General features: G+C 38.4%; 1 protein-coding gene across 1 annotated transcript; it reads right to left on the bottom strand.

Annotated features, from left to right (window-relative positions):
• Window positions 1-1,339: 1,339 nt before the first annotated feature.
• Window positions 1,340-13,695, bottom strand: plekho1a (pleckstrin homology domain containing, family O member 1a). Its single transcript, XM_053613343.1, has 6 exons — window positions 13,323-13,695; window positions 12,714-12,860; window positions 5,527-5,667; window positions 4,282-4,386; window positions 3,293-3,394; window positions 1,340-3,090 (listed from the first exon to the last, which is right to left on the bottom strand). Exons 1-6 carry the CDS (start codon window positions 13,347-13,349, stop codon window positions 2,032-2,034), a joined length of 1,581 nt encoding a protein of 526 aa, XP_053469318.1. The 5' UTR covers window positions 13,350-13,695; the 3' UTR covers window positions 1,340-2,031.
• Between the last annotated feature and the right edge of the window lie 940 nt (window positions 13,696-14,635).

Below are 14,635 nucleotides of genomic sequence, written 5' to 3'. Positions count from 1 at the left end.
AAACACTCTGGGTGTTAATTCAACACTAGGGATTTTACTGTGTGTTTCACATATCATAACATGAATGTTATGTATGGTTGTGGCGTGGTAGTGACTTCAAATGGATATAAATGAATATGATGAAAGAAAATCCCTGCCCCATTGACTCTGGATGTAGTTAAAAGAGAAGTGAGTTGACAGTCAAAAGGATTAGCCTCTGAATCATTTATTCCAGTTGTGGAAACACACACCTTTTCTGAATATTTGAATACTTTGAAGTACTGAATACTGGACTGGATTTGGAATAAATGACTTTCAGTCATGTACTATTTGCTCAATGACAAGAGAATGTATTTCAAATGAAAGTGTGTTTGTGTTCATGAACACCCTTCTCCATTATAGAGGTGTTGATTATGCCCAAAGCTCATACATCCATGATTTTAACACCAGGAATAACTATTAGCGTAGATCTACTAACATGTTCTAAATGAAACAGATCTAGCTATGATCATAACTGCATCCAAGTTCAATCAGACATTAGACAACATGTGACTACAATTAACCTTAACTGTTTGGAGATTTTCACTGTTGTTAACAGTTCATATTGTACATAAAGCAGATGAGGCTATTACAGTTCAGTAATATACAGTGCATCCGGAAAGTATTCACAGCGCTTCACTTTTTCCAGATTTTGTTATGTTACAAAATTTTTATTTTTAATAAATTTGCAAAGATTTCAAACAAACTTCTTTCACCTTGTCATTATAGGGTAGTGTTTGTAGAATTTTGAGGAAAATTGTGAATTTAATCCATTTTGGAATAAGGCTGTAACATAACAAAATATGTTAAAAGTGAAGCGCCGTGAATACTTTCCGGATGCGCTTCATGTTCATGCCTGCTTCAGTATGGTGAGCTCACACTTGCCTTTAAGTACACTCATGTCAGCTGGTCAGAGTGATATGAATACACTCTATGTGATTAGTCAAGCATTCTGCATCCAAATCCGTACTGCATAACTATCAGCTCAATGCCACATTAGTAAATTAGTGACCTATGACTCACACCTATTCTGGCATAGAAAATTTAGCTGTAAATGGATTCTTATCCTAGACTGCCTGTTCCTTAAAATATACTCTAGTCCAGCTATTAGAGTAATCTTCAAAATATTTTATTCACATTGCTGACTTGAAAGAGCAACAGCACTAAAGAGCAAACAGTATATTAAGGGTACTTCTTTACATCCAGCTGACCCTACTTTAACCCTTTACATCCACTGTAATTAAAACCATATAATTACACACTACTTTGGAGAATCAAATGTAATTAATAAGTAGCTTCTGCAGCTCACAAAGATGCCATTGATCAGCATGCTTTCATGGAGTAAATCACTATCATTATTCAAGTCATTACAAGGCCTCTGAGGCGGAAGTGCGCTACTGAACTTTCAATTTAATGTTAATACTGACAAAGCAGTCAAAGTGTGATTAACTAGGTTGGCTGGTGCTTTGAAATAAAGTGATAAAATACACTGATTAAAATGCAGTGGTTCTTTGAGATAAATTGTCGTTTTATTTTGAAGTTTGTGCTAAAGTGATGTCATTTAATAGAAAGATTAGAATGAAATAAAAATGTACATTTTGGTCCAAAGGTCTGTGAGAGAGTATGTATGACAACATGACCACAGGTCTTTATCTGTGTCTGGTGTTTCTGCATCGTAATCATATCATATCTAAAACTGCTGTAAACAGATTTAACAATGACTCCAAACTGTAAACAATATAACAAATACATGAAGTATACTGATATTTAAAAGAAGGGTACAACTGACAGTTAAATTTACAGTCAAAATTTCCAGTGCAAAGACAAGGGCCTGAGGTGTTGAAGGGAATATTAAGAATGAATATTATCAACAATGTGTTATGAGAGAATTAAGTGTAGGATTAATATAAACAAAATGATCCCAGTGCAATTCATGTGTTTATTGTGCTCTCTCATGTCATTTATTTGGAATAGTTCGACTAGTTTACATCATTGTGACTAGGTGTGGAGGTGTCAGGTGGTTCCCTGCTTGCTGTCCGGTGAGAGTGCTGAAGGAGCTGGAGTTTGGTTCTGGTCTGCTTGATTCTGTCTAGCCTGGAGCTCCTTCACCTCTGCCAGAACCTCCCTTGCTTCCTCCCATGAGGAGATTGCTTCCTGTAGCAACCGTTCAGTCGCTGCCCTCCTGCTTTCCCAGTCCAGCAACTCAGTAAATGTGTCCGTGTCCTTCATCCCTTTAAAATGGGGCGAACTCAAAAGCCACAAATTGGGCGAGTCAACAGTCTTTGAATAGGGTGAATTGTTGCCAATGGAAATAGGTGACTCTGAACCTTTAATATGGGTCAGATCAATGCATTTCATACTGGGTGAGCAGGAAGCCTTTGAATCAGGCGAATCAACACTCTTTGAACGGAACTGGTCCTTGTACTGAGGTGACTTTGAGGATTTTGAATGAGGGGAATCCTTCCCTTTGATGCGAGGTGATTCCGTTGTCTTAGTGCGGGGTGAATCCTTGGCCTTAATTCGGAAGGGAGAGTCTGTGCTTTTCCCATGAGATGAGCTGTGGGAGCTGGAACTCTTAGACTGGGGGGAATCTGAGCCCTTTAAATGGCACAGCCATGGGGAGTCTATGCCCCTCAGATGGGGGTAGTAACCCATTCGTCCTCTTTGGGGCTCCTGCCCCTGGATCTCCGCCAGTAGTTCCTGGGTCCTCTGTAGCCGCTGAGTGATTAGGTCTTGAAGGTCTCTTGTGAGACTCATGGTGTTATCCAGTGAGCCACAGTGAATTCTTCCCTGGGCTACAGGATTCTTCCCTTGCTGAGGGGTTTGAGTCTGGCTCTGGTGGCTCCAGGAAAGTTCGCTTTCTCGGGGCAGGCTGCTGGTCTTCACCCTGCCCTCCACAGGGGTCTCACGGGGTCTGGAGACATCAGTGCCAGCACGCCTTCGTGCAGGGGCTAACAAGTCAAGGTTTCCCCGATGGTCCTTTACCCACACAGCATGATCATGTTCCAGCATGCCAGCATCTTCCTCATGCACAAGGTCAAGAGTCAGCATCCCATCTGAAGATGTTGAGGCCTGTGGATGAATCATCGACATCATCCTCACAATCACTGAAGTATCATAAGGACAGGAAGACGTTTAAATCATATTTCCTTATATATTGGTATACAGATATAAAAGTCTCATAGCAGAAAGTCTTGAGCTAAGGGATCATCACTGATATCTCTGAATAACTGACTTCTGACAGAGGTCAAAGCAATACTGAAAAGTCACCCACCACAGCCATAAGATGACCCCGTGTAGGCAAGCGGCGCCCAAGTGGGATCTTGGCGCGGTCTCGTGTTGGGTGAGATAACAGGCTGTCTTCCTCAATTGTAACCTGCAAGGACATAAAAAAACAAGAGAAGGTCTAGATAAACCAGTAAAGAATCTTAGTCAGTTAGTCATTTTCAGCCAGATGTTCTTCATTTGAACATGCCCCCTTTGAGTTAATTATTGACAAGACACAACATATGATGCAGTGAACTAAATTTGGTTCTAAGTGCTAATTAATTGTACATTTTTATTCTGTAGACGTCATAGCAAACTCACAGTTCCTTACATACTATATGCTCTACACAGATCGTACAAATTCACATTTCACACTTATACAGAAAGTGAAGCGTTACCATCACTGGGATTACATGGTTCACAGCTTACATCTGAGTGTCATCTCAGCAGGTTTTTCTTAGCTTTTCCTATAAATTGGAAACTATTGGTAAAGGATATTACAAAACATGTTGGAGTGGATGACAATTGTTTTTTTCTAAAATGAGATGGAAAAATGTGCTTACCACTTTATTAAACTGACCTCATCTGATTTCTAACTGTCAAAGCTGCCATGTTTTATGCAGGCTATGATTATGGAAATTAAGCCATATTTCAAGGAAACATCCACCACAGGGACAGTAATGACAGTTTGTAATTTTTTTTTCATCAGCAGTGGTGCTTTGCATATTCTTCTAAAATGATTACAAACATAAAGCTATCTATCCAATTCACCAAGAAAGCAAAAAAAAAGAAGAGAAAGCTGGGGTCTGGGAGAATGAATTAATATGGACAAATATTATAAGGGAAAAAAAAAGAGAAGAGAAAAGCAGACACTGGAGTGAATGGGTGGAAGTGGGAGCATGTGACCAACAAACAATTATGGGAACAAAAATATATAAATAAAATAGCCAGAAACAAAGAGCACCAGAGGATTTTTTTTAAGGTTTAAAAGCTTACCTCATCCAGAATGCGGTTCTTGGCTCTTGTAATGGCTGTGTTCAGAACATTGATCCAAGACTCCTTTTCCTCTGGACTAACAGCCAAGAACACAAGATTGGGAGTCTAAGAAAAAGAAAAAAATAATGAGAACCTTTATAGACTGTGTGTTTCTGGTGAAACAATTTTGTTGTAAATATATGTATTTCTTAATAACATCTGTCATCAAGAACAGTCATGTTTATTCAATAATGTTTATAGCAGTGCTGAAGGAAGTATAAAGTGGGAAGATAAAAGAAGATAAATTCTGAAGATAAATAAGCACTGCCTGGGGTTATATTTTGTGTGAAGCCTAAAGCCAGGAAAATTCAGGTGCAAAACATATCCATGTGTTCCCTTAAAAATCATGAAAAACTAACACACTTAGAAGAGAACTAAAGATGGTTGATTCTTAGTCCTGAAACCCTCTTTAACCAACACACACACACATACTCGCCCCCTCAAAGTTAGATACAGGCAGCTGTGAGTTTTACATTACACTGGGCACAACACAATCAACTATAGCACAATTTTCATCCAAGAAATTTTGTGTAAAAGTCTAAAAAGCAAGCAAAAATACATAATTTTCTCATAATTACTTAAAAAAAAATGATAAATGGTTAATCTAAATTTCCAGAAAAACGATCCAAAAATAGTATGCATTGTGTGATTTTATGAGATCTAATTCCTACACGCTGAACCTTGACAGTAACCTGACTCAGAGCAAACTGACTGACAATACACTGACAGATGCTGACATATTTCAAGGAGAGGGTTTGTTGTTGTGACAGAGCAATACACTGTAGTCAAAAACAGAAGCTGGACTATAGTTCATGATGTATTCTGTCTTCTACAGAAGAAGATACTCTTAAGGCACTGAGAAATGTATGTTTATGCCAGCTGAAGATATCGAAAAATCAGCTGAATTTTAATTAGTAGGCTGCAGGTGGAAAGCTTGTAAACCCATGTCTGTCTCAGTCAATTGTAATTACGACAGCATAATTTTTTTGGTGGATAAGAAATAGATTATCAAGCAGTTTGCTAAACATACAGATATGCAGCACATCTGTCTACCCTTTACCCTTTAGAGTTAAATGTAACTGATAATGAGGGTAGGAACCCTACCACTGGGATATTCTAATTTCTCCTCGCTAACCCATTATTTACTTCACCACGGTGTGTGTGTGTGTGTGTGTGTGTGTGTGTGCGCATGCAAATAGGACTCACGCGGGCCCCAGGCTGCCGGCAGCGCAAAAGAGTGAACTTGCTGTGGTTCTTCTTGCTGCGACTTTTGGCTTTGCGCACCTCCTCTGATCGCTCGTATTCAGCCAGGTCAAACACTTCATGTGTCTTACCATCATTCTTCATCTGCAAAGAAGTGTAGGGGGGAAGCATGCGCTGTGAGCACAAATAGCCCACTCAACCACATGGAAGGGTGCAAGTTGTTTCTCATGTGTCGATTAATTGACAGCCATCTGTGTCCCTTTAACAATGTGACTGTGCCACTGACAGTGGGGCACAGCAGGCCACATTGACTTCAGCCTGAGGGACAGAGATAATTACTGATCTCTGTTATCATTAAGCACATGCTGTGACAGTGAGGACTTGAAGCTCGGTCCTCACAAACACAAATTGAAAATATATGGACAAAATGGAAATTTTACAATTTATCTAGAAAAAACAGTATTCCAACATTTTTTTTAAAAAAATGACAATGGAACCTCAACAATACAACAGGAATAATGTGTGGGGGGATGTGATAAATTATGACTGAGAGGATCCAAAAGGAAACCAAAGATGCAAGATGCAGTTATAAAGACAAGTTATTAAAGAATATGTACATCACATTCGGAGAGACAGATGCAAAATTTTAAAATATATATATATATTATTAAATGCCCTGCGATGGATTGGCACCCTGTCCAGGGTGTACCCCGCCTTGTGCCCGATGCTCTCTGGGATATGCTCAAGGTTTCCCCGTGACCCTGAAAAGGATTAAGCGGTATAGAAAATGGATGGATGGATGGATATATTATTAAATTAACATTTTAATATTAATAACATCTTAACATTTTAATAGTAGTAGATCGCATTATAAACTGTTTTCTGTATGTTAGATTTAAACAACTGTTTCTACATACTACACGTTCATTTCTAAATTCATTTAAAAATCTTTTCGACTTTCAGTTTTGAATTTTTGTAAAACACCAAAGCTTCAGAGTGGACATTGTGTTTCAGACAAAGGCGAGTGCTGTTCCCAGTTGGTTTAGCTCTTCCTATTATTTTGCCTGTGAGATGGCTGTGAAAATGCCTCATTTAAACACAGGTCAATGCTCATTAAAGCTGGCTGAATGAAAAATTGATATATTTATTGAGTCTGAGCAAAGGGCCCAAACACAATATGTCCGCTGGGAGACTACAATTCCCAGAGGACCACGGTGAAGATCACATGAGTTCACTGTGAAACAGAGACAGAAAGCATCTGAAATAAGAGGTATAAAAATCACCTGTAGATGTCTGTGTTATTGCAGTGACCCCAGAAAAATGGTAAACTAGCAGCTACAGCGTACAGACTCTGAATTCTGTACGGTTACTAAGCTTTCACCATAGCAACAGAAAGGAGCAACAAGGGAATCAGTAAGCAGCTTTGGTCCAAAAGATCAAAGTGGTCAGAGTTGATGGACCATCATATACATCAAATACACACAGCGAGTATGCACTATTATCAAAAATATAGACAAAATTTGACATTTATTTTCTGGAAACCCTGAATATGCCTAATACTATGTGCATAGCCTCATTCCTTCTACTTAACTGGGCTCACACAGAATGTGAGCAATTAAAATGTGAGGTACACTCACAGTCACAGAGAATGTAGGGGTAATGGTTTTATGGGGCAAAAGTTCCCTGGAGGAGAATGCCAGGGTTCTCTCTATCACATCAATATTTCACTCCCATGCTGTTAGGCCAGCATGTTTCAGACAGGGGGCCATCGTGATCCAAGGATTAACCACCTCTAAAAATAACCTGCTAACCAACCAACCTCATACTGACAGTGGGGATTGCAATTAAGTACAAAAAGCATTAGGAGAAAAGCAGACACATTCTAAACTGACCTGCTTGTACTGGTCTTATAACATGCCTGGGTCATTATTAGAAAGAGGGGATTAAAATAGATGGAAGTTTTTTAAGGGACTACAAATCACTATATAATGTTTCCTGATTTAATAGTTTAATCATTTATAATTGATTATTATTATTATTATTATTATTATTATTATTATTATTTCAAATTACGATTGCGTGATATAAATAAATTATGTTCCTATATTTCAAGACATTTGTACATTTGTCAGTGAGGGAAAATAGTATCCAGAGACTTCCACCTTTGTTATTTAATATACTTCCAGTGCATATGGATTACAAAATTATGTATTCATATGCATGCAATATGCATGATTTCACAACATGCTCTCAGACTAATGATAAAGAAGGTAAGAGAGGAGCCGCTTGAAAAGCATTGCAGGATGACCTGAAAGTAGCAGGAACAACAGTTACACAGAGAACAATAAACAATGTCATACACCTCAATCATCTGTGTTCCTAAATGCCACACCAAACTCATCTGCTGATAAAGAAGCAAAGGGATGCGCTTCTAAATGCATTTAGTCAAATCAGAAGTTGGCATGTTTGGAGAAAGAAAGGTTGTGCTTATTATCCCAAGCATACCATACCACATCTCTGCAAAGGGTACTGGGGCATTACATGTCACTGAAGGAAACATAAATGGAGCAATGTACCAGAACATATTAAAGGAGAATTGCATCTCGTTGGCCAAGAAATTGAATCTGGGGAGAAGATGGAGACAGCGACCCCAAACATACAGACAAAATAACTAAAGAAGGTCTTGCATTGCCTAGCCAGTCTCCTGTTGTGTGTGCCATTGAAAATGTATGGGTTTTTTTAAATTTTGAGTCCTTCAGAGGAACCCTTGTAACCTTGGGGAATGGAAGACGATACTTCAAGGATATTTATTTCCCCTCAATGTATATAGGTTTCCTAACTTACAGCAAAACAGTGGTGCTGCATTTAGAAATAAACCTTTAAAAGTTAATTTAATGATACTTTTATTTATTTATTACGGCAGTGCAATGCACTAATGATTTTTGGAGCACATGCCTGGAAACAAAGGCACAGGGTTTCAAGTGTAGCTACTCGTTAAGTATTTAAAATTAGTGTAGACCAGAGCAGTGGGATTATGTACACACAGCCTGTGCTGAAAACCTTCACAGGGGAGCAATAAAACACGTTCTTATTTGTTTGGCTCCAAGCTGTAGTCAACATAATCCAAGTACCCTGCAATTACATGTCCAGTATTGCTTGTTTGTCTTGGGGTTTTTTTTTTCTTTTTTTGCACAAGCCAGGTTGGAATTAAAGGTGGGAAATGGGTTTGCAAAATCTCTTCAATCACTATGGAAAATGCTTTAAAATCTGATTGGCATTATATTGATGTAACAAGCTTCCCCATAATAAATATCTAATCCCAAGCATCTGCTACTCTAAATAAATTAAATATGGAGTGTAACACAAACTGAAAGGTCATGATTCACTGTATGAATAATTACACTGCTACTGCAATGGCTACATTAGATAACATTTTATACCACAAATATCATGTCTCATGCATGAATGACACACTCCTACTGCTGTGTGGTGCAGGTTGTGTGATACATTTCAACTCAAAGCTTTTGGAAAGGCCAGATCTGGCATAACTTATTAGCGTAACACTTGTGTACTCAACATCCAGAAAGAGCTACCTCCTATGTTGAAATGTATTTGCTAATTAAATGGAGGGTTACCTAAGAATACACACTGTACATATTTTCAAAAATAACATTTCCCTGATTAAAGAACAAAAGCATGTGAAGTATATAACAAGTTGTGTCCAATTCAGTCGTGCAATGTTTCAGCCAATAAAACGCTTGTCTAAACACAAATCTAAATACTTAAATGTTACTTAAACTATAACTGATTCAGTATAAACATCCTTCATTACATATAATAATCCCTGTTGCTTAGCATGAGTCTTCTACTTTCTCTCAACATGTCAATGATACAATGCACTTACGTGGCTTGTAACCATAGATTTTGGTGGGGCGGGACACCATTAATAAAGACACAGCCTCAAACAAACTTAGATAATTGGCTATCACACTTGACTTATGCCATAGGCTACGATCTAGTGAATTTTAGAGTAGTTTTAACATTTGACAACATATAGTCATCCAGTATACAGTTTATCAATGGAAACGTACATTATCCACACCATAATTCCCTCTTTCCCTCTCACAATCTTTGCACTGCATCTTACAATAGAAATGGCTCTGTACATCATAGACACACTGTATGTACTTACACCTTAACTTGCAAGCGCTGTTTTCAGAGAATTATTGGAGTTAATTCTGATTATTTGCTAGAAAACAAGTTCCTGGCGGCCGTTGACTATTTTTAAAATTAGCCCACCCTGGTCATTAACTGTCCTGTCCGCCGCTTCTCCCCTAAGCAAGGGGCAGTGTGATCGATCCATGCCTCAATGTCCCTCTATTAGCGCTCCTTCCCATTTTTGACCACTATATGCAATAATAACTCTATGGAGCTAAATATGGCAGTGAGCAGGCTGCCCCATGATTTCGTAACATCTTGAAAGGAGAGCAAAACAAGAGAACCTCTATTTATATCTGTCAAATAACATTATTTTAAACTGTTGTTCAGCCAAAAGATGTGATTAGTATTTCAACTGTATTTAAAATGTATGGAGTTTTCTGAATGAAGACTTTATGGAGATTAACTTTTGTTAAATAGCTGATATAAATGGTGGTGCTCTGCAGTACTCTATAGTACAAATATTATATGGCACACAAGTTAAGCACGAATAGTCTCGGCCTTTTTATCAGAGATAGATGGTGTGTAACATTTCCCCCTATGCCTATTAATCAGAATATATATCATATAGTTACTTGCACTGACATCATGCTGGCAGGCACAGGCCTGTAGCAGATATAGTAACACGTACTGTAGTGTATTCTGCCACTCAGTCTGGAGATCTAGAACCCTGTACATTTCACCCGCAGGTACCTGAGACAGCCAGCAGCAGCAGCAGCATGATGCAACCCACTGACACTCTCTGCTGCAGAAAAAAATAGCTCTGGGTTCTTGAGTGCTGAGATGGTACTAATGGAAGGTGATATAAAGCTTATACATATTTTATGGCATTGTAAGGCAGGTACATTGATGAAAGAGATATAAACGAAAGAGATATAAATAACATCTGAAATAATGTTTATATTGTTTTACCACACCAATATAAACCACCGTTTAAATATGCCACATAAACCAACTAAGGAACTTTCTGTATTTCGATAAAAAGATATTGCTTTTCCTTAGCCTTGAACCCACATCCAGTTTGTGCTTGCCAAGTTAATTTTTACAAGGCCTAATTATAAAAAAAAAGGTAACAAAGATAATTAGATTGCACAAATTTGCTTCTCATCACATAGTGCACATCCTGTGCACTTGCTCTGAGAGTGAAAATCCCAAAGTGCAAACTGTCACAGCAGCTCCCATAATAACATAAATGGCTTGTCCTGTCTTTATTCTGGCTTATTTTCTCAATTTACTTAATAATGAGACGAGCAATGATAACATCGCAGATTTAGTTCAATTTGACTCAAAGGGAGCAAACCATTTCCTCTACCACTTACGGCACAAAAATGACTAGCTGTAGAATTTTAATTATAGGATCATCAGTGTGCTGTTAACCATCCTTTCACTGAGATACTGGAATGAGGAGAGCATTTGCAGATAGATAACAGCTCAGTGTTGCAAATGTCTAAGTGTGCATGTGTGTATGGCTTGGCCTTGCATTCAGAGCTTTGGGGATCCTTCTGCACAAAAAGGGGTGCAGCTGCGTCTTTGATCTCCTAAGTGAGTACTCCCAATTGTACCTAATCCAAAAGGCTGCAGCTGAACTTGTAAGGACTAGGCCATGCAGAAACATTAAAATGCAACTGCAGTCATCATTAGAATAAAGGCATGGTCCAGACTGAAATGAGGAGAGGACAGCTGTAGATGGTCTTCTTATTTTGGAACAATCCAATGTGCTGGCTCCCAAAGTGACAGAGTTGCAAAATTAGTCACGCTTCAGGCTATGATATATCTGCTGCACTTCTGTGCAAATTACCATCATTTGCATCATCTTGGTAACACTTTCTATGACGGACATATAAGTAATGTACTACAAATATGTTCAAAACATGTGAGAATGCATGAATGAGTGAAAATGCATGAAAATGCATAGCAAAGAAACTCTGTTTCAGTTTGAACAATCTATTACTCATTGTTTATTTCTTTATCTCTATTAATAACTGCAGTATAGTTGGCTATTATTCCATGTATTAAGTGGAATATTGGGTTTGATTCAAATGAGAGAATTGTAATATTGTCAATCATGTTAAAATATATTGAAAATATCTCACAAATACTACTTATAAGTAGTATTTTTCATATTGGTAATGGGTTATGCACAATACTTAGCTTCATTAGTAGTTACAGAATAAGGTGAATAACTGAATAATAAGCTTGAACTTTAAGCAACTAAATCACAACTTCATCTTCAGTAATCACTGGTCAGTGTGGAGGTGAGTCCTATCTCAGAAACACTGGGAATAAGGTGTGAATACACTCTGAATGGAATGCCAGTCCATCACTAAAGACAATGCACACATATTCACACACTCATTCACACCTTGGAGCAATTTAGAAGAGCAGATCCACCTACTGGCATGTTTTTGGGAGGTGGGAGGAAACTGGTGAACCGAGAGGAAACCCACTTGGAGAGCATGTACAGGAACTCCGTACAAACAGTAACCTGAGCTCAGGACTGAACCAGGGACTCTGGAGCTGTGAGCAGCAACACTATTTGCTGCACCACTGTTCCACCCAAAATCATAATTACCATACTGTTTTCCAAAAATTAAAATGGCATGTTTAACCAATAGAATACGAAACATGTAGTACAGTAAACCTATGCCTTAGTTTATTAAACAACATCATACGTTTATTAAGTTCTACTGTACCTATCAAATTCTGGAAGATGGCCAGTTTTGGAGGCCGATAAATTTTAAGTGACAATCTGCAATAAACACAAACCTCTGGGACATCACAACGGAAAGAACGGTGAAACTAACTACCTAGGTCCCCTAGGGGGTAGGGGGCTCATAACTGGTCTGGAGTGGGAAGAAGATGGGAAAAGGGATCACAGGGATTTGCTTTGCATTTGTATAGTCACCAGACAGCCGACTTTATTGTATATCATTATGTATCGTGATACCAGAAATTCAGAAAATCTGACTCACTTCTTTTTCGAAAATATACAGATGGTCACCCTTGAGCATCACAAAGCGATTTCTCCAGATTTCTCTGAAAATGCCTTTGCCACAAAACTTCCGGATCCAGCCCACTTTGTCTGGCTGTGAAGATATCGGCACAGCATCCTGAACACCCTGTTAGAAAGAGACAGAGAGAGAGTAAACCTTGGCTTATATTACATAACAGAGGAATTAAAGTGCTGGGGAAAACTCTTTTAGACAAAGACTCTCCTATAACACACAGCAGTAGCCTGTGGTGCTGCTGAAAACATTGTAATGAACAATACATAGCTGCTTTAAATGGACTTTAAGGGCGTGGTCAATTAACTTAAATACTCAATTTTAGATTAGACAAAATATATAAACTTTATGTTCTCTACAAATGTGGGTAAAGAGTATTTGAAAAGGTTCTGTGCTATACGTTAGATAAGGCAAGACAAAGGGGTTAAACACAGTGATATCATGTACACTGATTTATGTGTAAAAGCATCAGCCTTGAATTAATATAAACAGCATCTCAATTTCGCAGGATAGCACATGTATAAAATTCCATATAAAACTGCTGCAGTGAAAGAGTAGATTTGTTCAAAATCTTACCCTTTTGACCAGATGGCTCTTCTTCATGGTGAACGCGAACTGTAAGACTTTATTTCCTGAACTGATCCCGCTTGCTTGATATAATCTGAACGGTGCTGTTTGTTGTACTGTTCTTCTTTTGTTGACTTTCTCCGTGTGCACTCGAAGATTAGGAGCGTTATGACGCCACTATTCGCCGTCGTGAGCCGCCTGCTCTCCAGACTGGCTGGTCGGCTCGTATATTGTAGGTTTACAAATCGCGGGCATACACACTCTCTCCATTGGCTTTTGGGTGGCTCCCTGAGAGATGCTGCGAGTTGCAGTGAAGCACCTAATCGACAATAGTCCGGGTTTATAAACGAACCCAACTGCTCCCCCTACTGGCTATATCAGGCTGGTGCTGGAGCTACAAGACTGATAAGGTGGAACACATGTATTGTTAACTAGGCTTACTTTTGAGTTGTTAGTCACTTTACACGTAAAGGGGATTTTTAAGTCGTAACACTTTTGTAACATTTGGAAAAGTTTTCCTGAAATGCTGGTAGTTGATAGTCAATACTTTATATGTTTATAGTGGTCTCTAAAGCAGTGGTCACCAACCCTGCTCATGGATATCTACTTCCTGCAGAGTTCACTTCCAGCCATGCTGAAAAGAAGAACAATAGAAATTGTGAAAGAATTTCTAATGGTTTCCACTACGAATACCATTACAAACTATAAGCTGTTAACCATTAAAACCATTACCAAATGTCAAAGGTGTTCTATTGGGCCATAATGGTATCCACAACATGGCACCAATAGAAGGCAACAAATTACCAGTAGAGACCCACAGGGACCATTATAGTTTGCATTAAAACCAAAACAATTCCCATTATAAACGCATTAAAACCATTACAAATTCTATGAGGGTTTCTTTTTTCCAGCAGGAAATCCTGACTGAATCTTATCAATATGAAAAATCCTCTTCATTAGACCAGGTGTATTAGATTTTGGTTGGAGCTGAATTCTGCAGGAAGGCAAATCTTCAGGAACTGCATTGGTGAGCACTGGTTTAGAGGGTTTTCTAAATGCAATGTTGGATCATCAGCATCCAACTATCAGGACAAGGAGGTATCTCTACTTACTGTTCAGTCATATTACTTGTCAATTCAGAAACCTAATTTGGGTACTTTGTTACTTTTACTTTGTATAGAGTTCAGGAATTAGAAAAGGCTACACATTTAAACATGAACATAATTATTCTCACTGTGAAATGACATTTTCAGTGATACATTAATTCATTAATTTTCTGTAACTACTGTGCTTCAATTATCCCGGAAACACTGGGCACCAGG

Source organism: Ictalurus furcatus, chromosome 24 (genome assembly GCF_023375685.1).
Source record: "Ictalurus furcatus strain D&B chromosome 24, Billie_1.0, whole genome shotgun sequence".
NCBI lineage: Eukaryota > Metazoa > Chordata > Actinopteri > Siluriformes > Ictaluridae > Ictalurus > Ictalurus furcatus.
This window is presented reverse-complemented; position numbering and strand designations above follow the sequence as displayed.

Excerpts from the sequence above, each read along its gene's own strand:
- plekho1a (XM_053613343.1), bottom strand. The coding sequence starts at position 13,349 with ATGAAGAAGAGCCATCTGGTCAAAAGG. Across the intron at positions 5,668-12,713 it reads TGTATATTTTCGAAAAAGAA|ATGAAGAATGATGGTAAGAC; the intron begins GTGAGTCAGATT and ends ACTTCTTTGCAG. Across the intron at positions 3,395-4,281 it reads AGAACCGCATTCTGGATGAG|GTTACAATTGAGGAAGACAG; the intron begins GTAAGCTTTTAA and ends ATGTCCTTGCAG.